A 14110-nucleotide genomic window follows, 5' to 3' on the forward strand; every position below is an offset into this window, starting at 1 on the left:
ACTCAATCAAATTGAGTTAATTAGCGATCAAATTACTAATTAAATATCTCATAAATACTGAGTCCAAATCCGATGGGCAATCGGACATCAAAGTCCATCGATATGAAATCTTGATCGAAAAGTTCCAAACCGGTGGGACTCTTGACCCCGGTACCCAAAATGTGTGAAACTCATGATTAGAGAATCCTGATTCTCGATCACAGAGTTTTAGATACATAGGACTCAAAGTTCACGAGCATTAGGACTCTTCACCAACCATTAGATCAGATAGGAATCTCTAATGTGTATGACCCCGCAGGTTCGAACCTAAGCCGGTAGCACAGAAACCAATTCCTGTACTAATCGAAGTGACCATCTAGCAATGGTACCCGATATTCGGATAGATCGAATAGTCGCAATCGCAACACTCAGAACCTACGTGAATATAGTTATTGTATAATTCATCCTTTTGACCCCTGTGTTTAGGACGACTCAGGGTTAAACTGTCAACCCTGATTAGATTATCCGAATCGTGCTCAACTCAAACAGTTCTGTGACTCCTCACTGGGACTATCCTGGTCAAGATTTTGCTAAATTGAAACACGACTGTACACAGCTCCTGAACTGGAGTGGTCAATCCCATCTTGACACACGCACCGACAAGTCAAATACTTAACTACACCCAGCAGCCTTCCATCACTGAATTAGAAATTCAGGTAGTCCAGTGCTTAAGTACAGTGAGTTGCTTGCAAGTCACCGTGGCGGTCTCATGTCGGAGGGACATTTATACCCATATCCCATCGGAGCAAATCTTGACAGCAGAAATAGCTCCGGAGTCGGTCACGTTCAGTGCAGATGTACCCTTACATCTCACCTGTATGCCATACCAGTGTCTCCACATTCCTTGGTTAAGAGGACAAGCAACCCATATGGCACACAACGACCTATGCTTGATAAACGTTGTTATCCTTGATAACAACATATCATTTGGTCGCGAACAGATTTAAGGACTAAACGATAAATCCTCCTTTGTCGAATCTAAATAGTCCTAAGGACTTCACCACAACACAGGAGTTCATTAGAAGATGAAACAATTTGTGATGAAAAATATCAAAATAATTTTTATTTATTTATAATTCATATACTAATACAAGAAAGAGCACTACCGTCAACAGGCTGACGATTGGCTTTGGGATACTATTCCCAACAGGGACCCCATGGGGATGTCCAAAGTAGACAATACCTTACAAGCGGATGGGGCTGCCTTACGCCTGACATGGGCTACGGGGTGCATTTTGAGAGCTGATCCGACCTTATGAGCCTGACTGACTGGACCACAATACTGTGGCCCATACAGATCTCTCTCTAACAGGCTCGGTCCCCTGATTGAGAGGGCCACTATTGTGGAAGGGGAGCAGATTCTTTAGTCCTACATCGATTGTTCAATCAAGCCATCTCGCCTCATAAGATATCGAAATCCTCCAATCCTTTGTGAGGCATCTTTTGGCCCACAAAGCTGCCCACAGGAATAAAGTCATGCGGAGACCCCATGGGGATGCCCAAAGCGGACAATACCTCACAGGTGGATGGAGCCGTCTTACGCCTGACACGGGCTATAAGCACGTTCTGGAAGTTGGTCCGATCTTATGAACCTGACTGACCGGACCGCAACAGTCAAAAAAAATTTTGTAGAAGTTCTAGCTGTCTTGTTTCGAGAAAGAAATTAAGGCCCTGTAGCTTAACACTCCATTTCAGAGTTTCCCATTTCCATTGTGATGCAACCAAAGAATTAGCAAATTAATGCATCATTATGTATTAGTGGTACCGCTGATATTTTTTGCATAGGATGAGGACCAAAGATGCATGGCCCTTGTTGAGTGCTACAAAAGATGGCATGCAAGAATTTGGTTATATCTCTTCATATGATGTTTATGCATCCTTCATAATCCTTTCCCACAATATGATTTTAAATTGCTAGGTGCCATACAAAGACAGAAAAGAGCTAATTACCAAATCAAAGCCAATTCACAGATCCTATTAATTGGTGGCATCCCCACACCATGGGCTAAGGATATCCGCGTACACAAATAGTTCATGTGATCAAATCATCAGAAAGAAATATCTGTGCAGAAGGACACAAGCATGGGCATTTGCATGGGTGCAATAATAAAAGGTCATGAAAGAAGAAATGAACCTAGTAGTAATTGGAATAGCAAGTGTCATTCTGCACACCAATTAGCACTAATTTGACACAACTAGGAGAAAATATCACTGGATTGGGTCACAGATTCCAAAATTTCTTTAGATTGCACTGTGATACAAAGTCTTTGCACTCCACTAAGATTACAAATGGCTAAAACTTGAGCTGATTAATTCGGCTGCTGAACTAAAAGGATCATACAATTAGAACCATGATTATTTGTTCGTTTCTTTTTTTCTTCTATCTCTCTGAGAGCCAAAAAAAGTATTAGGCTCCAAGCATTTCTGATAAAAGCATTGGTCCCTGAGTAACTCCAGTGCCCAAAACAGAGAAAAAGAAAAGAGAGGCAGGCATCTTAATGGCTTGCTTTAGCACTTCCTCAGTCTGCTATCAATAGTCTTGGCTTGGCTCAGTGTTACAAAGCTCATTTGCCTCTGTTCTCTTTTCCCCAGCTCTCTAAAGATTCACACTAAAAAATTGCTAATCCAGTGTATATTTATGCTCCGCAGCCTGCTTTTTCCATTGCCATTGTAGGACTGCAAACTTTAATAAGTTCTTTAAGTCAGAGAAATTTTTTGGGCTGGAAAAAATATTTTTGTTGGCAAAAAAGGTGTGGAAGGAACATAAGGAAATTGAGATTCTGTGTCTGAACATGATGTGCTATTAACTTGAAACCCATTTTAATGCCTGTAAACAAAATTTTGTCCATACTCAGCCTACTGAAATAACTCTCGTATATAGCACGACTATATATGCAGCAAAACAGAAAAAATAGCACTCAAATTCCGAGGGGTGTCTGCAAAAATTTTTATGCTCATTTTTGCAGAAACAGGTTCCACTTTTTGACATGTTTGATTGCTAACAGTCTGTTTTGAACTTTGCTGAACTGTTGTGCCCCTATTCTCAAATGAATGGACAAATTTGGTGCACATATTGGTAATGGTGCACATGTAATACATGTCAATGCACATAGTCCTTATTAGCATTTAGGAGAGCACAGGAGTATAATGGTTCAATTAAGTCAAGAATAAAATGTAATGTAAGTTCAAATATTCATGCATGCACATGCAATATATGTGGATGCACATGCATATAATACATGTCAATGCACATACAACTTGCAAGTCATATCACAGAGTCAACTTGCAAGTCATAACTAGTAAGGAAATGTAGGAAAACCAATCCTTGCTGCTTCCCATCTTCTCATCTACAGATCATTCACACCCCTGCTGCCATTGTTCACTCCCAAAATTTAGAAAAAGCCATGACTCACAACCTCAGTGTCCCGGCCGAGACAGGAGACTGGGTGGTGGTCATCAAGGGCTTCCAGTTTCCCATGTTCTGCTTGCTTATCTCCATCTGCTTCAGCGTGAGATTGCATGAGAAGGCCATCAGAGACATTGAAGCAAATCGGAGCCATGCTCTTGTAACAAAGTGACAAATGGAGTGTCTTGTGATGGTATGTAGAGGATTATGCTCTGCATCAGCATAATGCTTGTGATATTTTTTTATATTAAAGCTTCCTTCTACCTCTGAGTGGCATCTATCAGTTTGGATCAAGAATTTCACTTATTTTTATAGATGAGATATCAGCTGTGAGAGGAGGATGAATAAAGATTTGCATTTATCTCAGCCAAAATATAAAAAATCTGAATAGCTTCAACATTTTTCGAGATACATATGTTAGGATTGAAATATTAAAATATCAACAAATATAATAATTTGAAACTATTACCAGACATTGAGTTCAAGATTTATTAACTAAAATACTTATTTATAAAAATAAAAAAGTAATAAAAAATATGAGCCAGTTATATGTTAAACTGTTTCAAAGATTATCGGTTTGTCAGTTTATGATTTTATGTTAATTAAGATAAAGTGACCATCATTGAGTGCATGCTCCAAAAATAAAAGCATATTTGGGTTCTATATGCTTAGATAAATCCATATCATAGGCTCATGGATTTCTTTGGTACATTCCAAGAAAAAAAAAACAGATTCAGGTCCTTATAAAATAAAACCCATAAGCATCTATCATTAATAAATAATTAAGCTTAGATGGAAGTGTATCTTCCTGCTTCCAACAAACATCTCCCTTAGTTATTGCTGATGCCATAAAATTGATCTTATCTTCTCTAAAGGTGCAGAGTGTTTTGAATGCCCAAATGGCAGCTTTATCTGCATAATATCAGTACGAAGGTGGTTGCAGCAGTTGAAATAAAAACCTACGGTCCCTTCATCTGCATAATTTCAGTAAGGAAGTGGTTGGACCGGCTGAGATAAAAAGCTAGATACCCATTATGATGATTTTGACTTACGGACAAGCTTCGTGATAAGCACAACTAATAAATGGGACAATGGGTCCCATTATAATATGAGTGATTGTGACATATGCACTAGCTTTTATGATAAGAGCAACCCATGCAAGCCTGGAAACTTAGAAGAAACAAATAGTTATTAGAAACTAAAATGAAAAGAGTGAAGTAGACAGCCATACTTAGCGGCGTTTGTATTAAAATTTAAAATTAAAAAAATATATATTATTTTTAAATTATTAAATATTTTTATTAATAAAAAAATATTTGTGACTCTATATCGAATATAAATCAAAAGAAAATATAACCAATGAAACCTTCTCTTTTCCACGAAACACCTTTTAAAAGATACAGCCGTGACCGAAACAGATAATATGTTACAGAGCAAAGGTCGCCTACATTCTTATTCTTAAAAAATATATTAATATAAAAATATAAAAATTTATATTTAAAACTTTCGATCTAATTTTAATATTCAAATCAAATTTAATATTTTATTAGATTTATCTCGGGTCGGTTTCGGGATCCTGTTTAGCGCGTCATCAGCAGTACCGTCGGAGGAAAAAGACAACACCATCCTCCTACCCCAGCGCACAGAATTTTCTATACGGACACCAGGTCCACCGTCCTTACCATCCATGAATCCATCCAATCCGCCCATTGTTGGCGTCACCGTCGAGGCCGGTTATTTGTCAGCGCATCATCATGCCTCCCTGCGGGCGCCGAATAGTTTAATCCGCTTGACGGCGTCCACAGCGTACCGATAGCAACGCCAGCAGTTTTCCTCGTCCCCACCTTCTTTCCTTCTTCTTCGCGAATCTACGGCCCAGATTTCGGCACTAGTATTGGACCCGAAGAATATCGTTTAAAACTAAGTGCGCTCGCAGTCCTTATCCGTTTTAGCCCACTGTTCCCGCTATCCGTGTATATAGTTCCAAGCCTTGCTTACGCAAAACCAGAAAAAGGGGTAGAAGGGGGAGGGCGAGCGGAAGGAGAGAGAAATGCTGAGATCCGTTGCTATCCGAGTTCCATCTTCCTCTTTTGCTGCGAGATTTCTAGTGGAGACCGACGCCGTCGATCTTTCGCAGGCTCGGCCGCGGAGATCGAGCGTGGGGTGCAACGCGCAGAGGAGCGACGCCTCCATCCCCAAGCTCGAGCCCTTCAGCAGGAGCCGGATCGACAGGCTGATCAAGGAGCCTTCTTTCTTGCAGAAATGCGAGAACGACCTCACAGGTACTGCCCGGCTTATATTATGATTAAAATTTTAGTCCTTTGCTCCTTTCCCCTTCTCCAGTTCTCCTCTTTTCTTTTATGTTTTTGAGTTAATGATTTGAGATATATTATGGTGTGTTATGCAACTTTGTTTGTTTTTTTTTTTGGTTCTGGGATATGATTTGAGAGCTATGTTGGTGTTCTTTATTTTTCACTCTATCATAATTTTTTTTCCTCCAATCTTGCATGAGAAATTAATTGTAGATGTATGAGAAGGAACCCAATTTTCTTATGATGTCAACCTCCCCTGTTATGAGACAGGGAGGGAGGGAGGGAGTTTAAAGAGAGAGAGAGAGTTATGCGAATAAAAGAGAGTATTAAAAAAAGGGAAAAATCACGGTGATGCATCAGAATTTAAAGAGAGGATTAGGAAAATTAGCACTCTCTCCAGGACAAAGTGATAGTTAAAGGATGGAGATCTTTAATGACTGACAAGAAGCAGCGCTAAAAAGTGAGATATTGTGAATAAGAACAGAGTTTTGCAAGGGTGTTTCAGATTGGAGGAGATCGATGAATTGTATTTAACTTTGCTTTTCTTACACTTTTCAATTGTGCAATTTATGAACTCTGATGAAGCTGGTACAACATTGATATTAGATAGACAGATATTGTTGACATATAGAAAGAGTAAAAAAGAAAAAGATTATATTGCATTATGTTGAGCTGTCGACAAACAAATCATGTTCTAGGTATTAGAATGGTGGGGGTTCTGTTAGTTTTGTCATCTCTTGCACTTCTTTTATCCAATATATTAACTATGCCGATGCTGTAATAGTATTGACGTACAGTGCACACTGCATGATGTATAGATGTCGCCTAAGTTCGACTTTGAGCGCACTCCACACCATCTGGACATGCATCATACAATGCTTGTAGATGTCTTTGCTAGATAGGCTCTAGTTGCTCCAAGATTGCTGTCTATGTTTTCTTTAGCAGCGGATAAACTTTAACCCAGATGTGTTTAGCACAATCGAGCCAGAAGTGGAATACATCGTCGGTAATGTACGGCATATCCGCAGTTATGTAATTGCATTCCTAATTGAGCTAATAGAGTAGTCAAGCTGGGGAAACAAATTTAGGAATGTGATGAATGCATCATGCATGTAGGCTGCACGTATGCATCACATTACACCATTGTACTACATGAATTACAAGTTGGTGTGGAACTAAGTTCAAAATCCTTGTCTTTGAACAATGAACATGCTTCTCAAGATGATAGAGGTTTCTGAGGAAGTGGAGAAGTCTTTTTAAACAACTCTGGAACTACACTACCTTTTTCTTTAAGAGAAATGGAACCGAAAGAATAAGGAGTTTTTCCATCACACCACATGAAGCAGTATTTTGAATAAGAATCAATTTGTTGGAAGCCTAAAAAACAAGAAGTTGATTACTTTTCAAAGTCAGAAACTGGCACCTTTCAATCTTGGAAGATTAGCAGATAACAGCTCAATGTTAAATTAGAAACTTAAAAGGAGTTGGAACCTTCAAAACATGCAAGATTAAACTTGATGAGGCAAGCTTCATCGGCATAGTTATTATTTACTCTTCGATCTAAGCAAATTGAAGCTTGCAGAACCATTTTTTTGGCTTTACTTCTCTTTTTAGTAGATTTCAAGTTTCGGTCAGATCTATATGAGTGGGTTTCTATCTGGACGCATGGATTGCCATCATGTGTTTTTGTCACGTTCTATAATGAGGAGTGAGAGACTACTCTAGCACCTCCTCAGTTCTTAATTTCTTTGATTCATAGCTGTGTCTCTGATACATGTAGAGGTGATCCACATGCTATATATACCCTAAGACCTCTCCGAATGTTAGAATAAAAGCAGACCTTTAATTTATTCCCTCAAAAAGAGAAAAAAGAGGATTTTTTCACAATTGCTTGCTTCTGATGATCATAATTTTGGCTGCCATAGTTTGTTAGGAATCAAGTTACACAGGGTGCTCTGCAGATTGATGTAGACCTGTTTAACTTACATTTCCTCTGGTTAACTATAACTGAGCTCAGACATTAGGATATTTTTGAAAATGCAGAGTCAGTACCTGGATATGAAGGGCGTAGTGAGGAAATGGCATCATAATAAATATCAGAATTTGAAGCCTAAAATGTCATAGCCATGTCAGAATGTCGTTTATATATTGTTACACCAATAAGATGCCTTTATATCAATCTTGAGCAACAGTTGAACTGAGTGTTTTTCTTGGAAAGCACGTGTAGATTGTATATATTTACATAGGCTAACACCATATATGCACCAAACAACGCAAAAGGCATCCTATGGAACAATATAAAATTCAAATTTTGAAAATGTATATTTATACGCTAACCATATTTTTAATATCTTCTGCTACATTTACATGTACGACACCATAAGATACCATGGCAGTTTAATACTCGAGCGGATCTACTTTGGATCTAATCAGAGCAAATAATTTTTTGTGAAGCTTCTATACAAACTTATGGATAGAGAAGTCATTGGTATGAATTCTAAGCTAGGTCCAAGGCTTCTGACAAGAGATCAGTTAAACAAACCATTGGCGGTCGAAGGAATCAATAAATTAGCTGAGCATTTACTAAATAATATTACAGTAATTTTCTTGTATCTGGATTCCTTGGATTTTTTTTTCCTTAAAAGTCTCCTGTCTTCTTCATGTTTCATTACAAAATAATATTTTCCCAATTTTAGCGATTATTGTTTATCTTTTGCTCCTCAGATTACTGCTCAACACTTGAAGGCGATGAGTCCTACAGCTGTTGGAGGGCCTACTTCGAACTTAAAGATCTCGAGGTAACTTCAGTTGCCAAGTTGTGGAATGTTCTGTGTGATTGTGACCTCATCGTGGCTCTTCATTTATTTTGTTTTCCTGGGTTGATTACAGAAGGAGATGCCAAAAGAAGATGTGGAGAAGCTGGTGAGGCAAGCTGGTGGAGTGAAGTCCCTAATCGACTGTTTACATGGGATCACAGCAATGCAGAAGAAGAAAGATAAAGAAGTCCGAAATCCCACATCATTAAAATCAGAGACACAAAGGGAAAGACCTTTCCCTGTGCCTGATGGACTACCCAAGACCGCTGAAGAGCTGGAAGAAGAAGAAAAAGCTAGAATGCCGGACTCTCCTTTCACCAGGCTTCTTAGAAGGAGGGGTAGACTTCCTGCATGGTATACACAACCCCCAGATCATGAAACCGATTGAAGTGTTCCTTGTGTTAGTGACTGAATCATTGTATATAAACTTGTCCATGTATATGTTTTTGCCTCTTAAAGTTGGGGTCCTTGTGGGTCTAGAGAGGTAGTGAGTATATATTTTTCATGTGAAGTGCTCAGAAAACCAGGTAATATTTTGTTTTCTGTATAAAGGCTACCTTATCTGGCTAATATGAATTTATTTTGGTGCGCAACTCTACAGCTGCGGATTCAGGTTGGTCCAGCATCTAGAATGAAAATGTCTTGTTTTGTACCGTCCTCGACCTAGTGAATTATTATGAATGATATACTTGGTTGTTACTTTCTGGTGATCATCACCCATAGCACTTGGAAGTTTGATCAAGTTTTTTCTGTTCAAATTAGAATATGTGTCTGTGTTTGAGTCTATTGGGCCTCCTGTCCCTGCTGATAATGTCTAGTGGGATTTGCAAAGCAAATCTTGAACATTGAAGATTGTTCACTATGTGGCCACCCTGGCTCTTAAATTGGTTTTAAGGATTGTTTTATTAGTTAAGCATTTGTTATTTCACAAAACAACAAAAGAGCATTTGTCTCTACGTAATTGAAAAGATCTGGTGTTAAAAAGAATGTTAAGTAGTTCGTGATTGATGGAATTATGAGTACGTACAAAAGTATTCCTCAAAATGATCAAGAAGTTTTTCTTGAATGAGGCGCGTGTAACAGCCCAGTTAATTTGGGCTCTTGGACTCGATCTAAAATGAGTGGGCCCAAAGATTCATAACGGAAAAAAGAAGAAGACTCGATTAAAAGAGAAAGAAGACTCCAGTTCATGGTGCGTGTAATAGTCCAGTTAATGTGGGCTTTTGGACCCGGTCTAAAATGAGTGAGGCCAAAGACTCATGATGGAAAGGAAGAAGAAGACCCTGATTAAAGAAGGAAGAGGACTCCTAATCCGAATCTTCTTTCCTTTCGATTCCATCAAGATCGAGGCAGAAAGGAGTCCCTATTAGGTTAGAAACCCATCTATAAAGCCCTCTTCCCCTCCCCTTAGGCCCTCACCATGGATTGATTGGGAGATCATCGAGAATCTAGAGGGATTTCTCAAGGTATTCTCCATATGTTGTGGATGGAAAAAGGATTGCTGGAGTTCTCTTTAGCCGTCGAGCAAGGTAAGCTCCCTTCCCTCTTTTTTTTTTTTTTTTATTTTTCAGTTGCTCGCTCGTTACCGGTGAGTAACGGCAAGCCACCTATTTTTATTCAAAACAAGGCAGTCCTTTTTTTGTTGTTCCACCAGTTGCCGCCAGCAACAACCACCAACAAGAGCCATCGCTGGGGCTGCGGCTTCGCCACCACTGAGAGCTGCTGGCCGGCCCTCGGTCTTCCATGGCTGGGTGTGGAAGAGGTAGAAGTGGAGGATAAAACCCATGCTTTAGAAGAGAAGAAGAGAAGAAGAAGAATTCTTCTTTCTCTTCTTTGATTTATAATAATTAAATAAATTATTTAATTAATTACTTATTTATTTATTCTCTTCAGATAGATTATGGAGAATTCAAAAGGAAAAAATTTTGAAATGGGGGGTAGGACTCGATGAACTCTGATAGAGGATTCTAAAAAACTAATTTGATTTATTTTGTAACATTAATTTAAAAATATATGAGAGCAATCCATCAGACAGAAAGACATCAAGTAGGATTTTGACATCTAGAATATAATTTAGTGAGTTCAATTTATCACTGATTGAGGTAAAAATCCCTGTATATAATCACCATATATATATACACACACACACATACATACACTATTTTATTGTTGAAATTGTATCGTTGTTTTGGACTGTTGGATTAATGTTGATGGATTTGTTATGTTTGAAATGCTATTAGTCATGATATAATTTTTTAGCATGAATATATTATATATTAACTACACATGTGTATCATGTTAGGATTTGATACCTCGAGATTCGATCCACATTGAGTCTACAGCAACGTCCGCAACGACGAACGGAGTCCAACAAGCCTAAGATCACCTCAAACAGATTTCGGATGATCAAGATATACTCGATTGAAGTTGGCACGAAGTCCGGAGTAGTGGAGGACCGGTGGAGCAATGGTGGCGCATGGCCCAGCATGCAGAATGCATCCCAGGCCCAGACGCTCGCTCGGGGGTGCGGCCTAGGCCCAGGCGCACATGCATGGTGCGGCCCAAGCCCACGCGCACGCGCACGTGGGGGCAGGCGCGTGATATCCCGATCCATGGTGGATTGGGCAGTGCACAGGCGGGCACGTGGACCGCGAGACCATTTTTCCTCTATTTCTCGCAGTCCACCATAGATTGGACGCTGTTTCCCGGCGTTTCCCGCTGTCCATGGATTATTCCGTGGACCGATGCATGATCGAGTGGCTTAAGGAGCTGCCAGTCATGATCCGATGATTCTGGGAGTTTTCTGGGTGCTGTAGGAGTCCCTATTCCTATTGTTTCACGAATTTAAGCCTTTAAAAGGCTCTGTTCCATGAACAGAAGTGGTTGTGCACGGCTTTGATCGGCGAAGAACCCATTGTTCGGCAGAAAACCCGAGAACAGAGGCGACACGGCATCGAGAGGAGCAAGAGCAGGGCTTCTAGACAGTGGACAGCGATCGCTTTAGATGTTTAGGGGGGTCTTCCTAGAGAGAGAGCTTTTATGAGGGAGAATTTTTTGTGAGGGAGAGATTGGGTGTACGAAAGTTAAGGGTGTGATCTTCTCTTATAATTTTTCTCTTTTCTCATAGTGAAATTTGTATGCCCCATAGAGGCGAGTCCTTTTTTGGCTGATCCACGTATTTGATTGTTTCTATTTTATTTCTTCTTTCTTCCTGCTGTGACACACGGTATCGAAAAGATCTTGAGAGGTGGTGTTCTGGCCAGACATCCACCAACAAGTGGTATCAGAGCGAGGCAGTATCAAGATGCAGATTGCAGCGGTGGTGAGCAAGATTGAAGATGGAGAAGATAGGATCAATCAAGATGGAGATCAATAAATTTGATGAAAAGAGCAATTTCTCCTTGTGACAGACAAGGGTGAAGAACGTGCTCATCCAACAAGGATTGATCGATGCTCTCTTGTGCGAAGAGAAGCCAACGACCATGGAGGTGCTGGATTGGAGGAGGCTCCAGATGCAGACAGTGAGTATGATCCGCTTGTACCTGCAGATGAGGTGGTGATCCATGTACTTGGCGAGACTTTTTCAATGGTGTTGTGGTCGAAGCTCGAAGAGTTATACATGACAAAATCTCTCACCAACACTCTCTTCCTCTGGAGGTAGTTCTACTAGCTGCGGATGATTGGGGGACAGAGCGTATAGGAGCATCAAGCCACTTCCAAAAAATTCTCACAGACCTCCTCAGCATTGGCGAAAAAGTTGAGAAGAAAACCAGGGTGCTGGTCTTGCTAGTGTCACTCCCTCCTTCGTATGAGTCCTTGGTGACTGCTCTTCTAGTGGAGAAAGGCACCATCAAGATTGACGAGGTCATCGTGGTAAGTCTCCAGAATAAAGTTCTCAGGAGGGAGAATCCAGCTTTGACTTCAAACGGCTGTAGCTCAGCTTTGGTGGTTTCTGGAGGAGCAGAAGGTGGTAGACAGCGATAGGAGATCGCGACGAGGGCGGTCCAAGTCCAGAATGAGGAACTTGAGCAAGATCAGATGTTACTAGTATGACGAGTTGGGGCATCTAGCCAGAGATTACTTTCAACTCAGAGATCAGATGAGGGCTACTGCAGCGACGGCCAGTAGCGATTTAGAAGGAGATGTCCTGGAGATATCTGATGAGGTATTTACTTCTTTCCAGCAGTGGATTTTAGATTCTGCATGCACCTATCATGTATATTGTAGAGAGGAGCAGTTTGACTCCCTGAAGAACAGTGAAGGCACCGTTTATCTATCAGATGGATCGAGCTATGTGATCAGAGATATTGAGATGATCAGCTGGAGGACACATGATGGTGCAGTGAGGAGATTGGGGGAGATCTGATACATATCTGATTTCAGATGGAATCTTATTTCACTGAGTAGACTGACTTTGAGAGGCTACAGGACGGTAGCTGGTAGAGAAATCCTGAGGTGCTACGTGGCGATAGGATTATTTTGAAAGGGAAGAAGAGGATAAGAGGATATTACTACCTGGTAGAGAGTCCAGTGTGAGGTGGAGCTTCAGGAGCCGGGAGGAGCCCAGAGCAAGGTGGAGGTGGATTGGGCACGAGATGTGAGACTCGAGAGGATGAAAGGTGATATCGCAAGGTGAGATTCCTATTACCACAGAATGATATCCCGAGCAGATCTCAGGTTAGGAGGAGAACAGCATACGATGGAGATGGGATCGAGCGGTCTGGCTTGACTCCCATGTCTGCCCATCTATTATCAGCAGATGATTGCCCCAAGGCATGGGGACAAGGAGATCCAGAAGCTTTCAGAGTTAGGAAAAAGCCGAATATCGAGTCGAGGTGAAGATTGTTAGGATTTGATACCTCAAGATTCAGTCTACATTGAGCCTACAACGAGGTATGCGACGATGAACGGAGTCCAACGAGCCTATGATCATCTCAAACAGAGTTCGGATGATCGAGATATGCTCGATTGAAGTTGGCATGAAGTCCGAAGCGACAGAGGATCGATGGAGCGACGGTGGTGCAGCCGCATGCGGCAGCACACGATCTGGCCACAGATCGCGGCCCAGTGCATGGAGTGCATCCCAAGCCTGGGCGCTCGTGCGGGGATGCGGCCCAGGCCCGAGCTTACGCGCATGGGTGCAGCCCAGGCCCAAGCACACGCGCGGGGGCAGGCACGTGATATCCCAGTCCATGGTGGACCGAATGGTGCACAGGCGGGCGCGTGGACCGCGAGACCATTTCTCCTCGGTTTCTCACGGTCCATCGTAGATCAGACACCGTTTCTTAGTATTTCCCATAGTCCATGGATTATTCCGTGGATCGGTGCGCGATCTGGTGGCTTAAGGAGCTATCGGTCACGATTCGACAGTTCTGAGAGTTTTTTGGGTGCCGTAGGAGTCCCTATTCCTATTGTTTCATGGATTTAAGCCTTTAAAAGGCTCTGTTCCATGAACAAAAGTGGTTGTGTGCAGCTTTGATCGGTGAAGAACCCATTATTCGGCAGAAAACCCGAGAACAGAGGTGATACAGCTCGAG

General features: G+C 41.2%; 1 protein-coding gene across 1 annotated transcript; it reads left to right on the plus strand.

Annotated features, from left to right (window-relative positions):
- The first annotated feature begins 5425 nt into the window (after positions 1 to 5425).
- On the plus strand, positions 5426 to 9166 carry LOC105060016 (CCG-binding protein 1). Its single transcript, XM_010943568.4, has 3 exons — positions 5426 to 5727; positions 8482 to 8555; positions 8647 to 9166. The coding sequence occupies exons 1-3, from the start codon at positions 5496 to 5498 to the stop codon at positions 8959 to 8961; spliced, it is 621 nt and encodes a 206-aa protein (XP_010941870.1). The 5' UTR covers positions 5426 to 5495; the 3' UTR covers positions 8962 to 9166.
- The last annotated feature ends 4944 nt before the right edge of the window (positions 9167 to 14110 follow it).

The sequence above is a fragment of the Elaeis guineensis genome, chromosome 6 (assembly GCF_000442705.2).
Source record: "Elaeis guineensis isolate ETL-2024a chromosome 6, EG11, whole genome shotgun sequence".
In the NCBI taxonomy this organism is placed as follows: Eukaryota; Viridiplantae; Streptophyta; class Magnoliopsida; order Arecales; family Arecaceae; genus Elaeis; species Elaeis guineensis.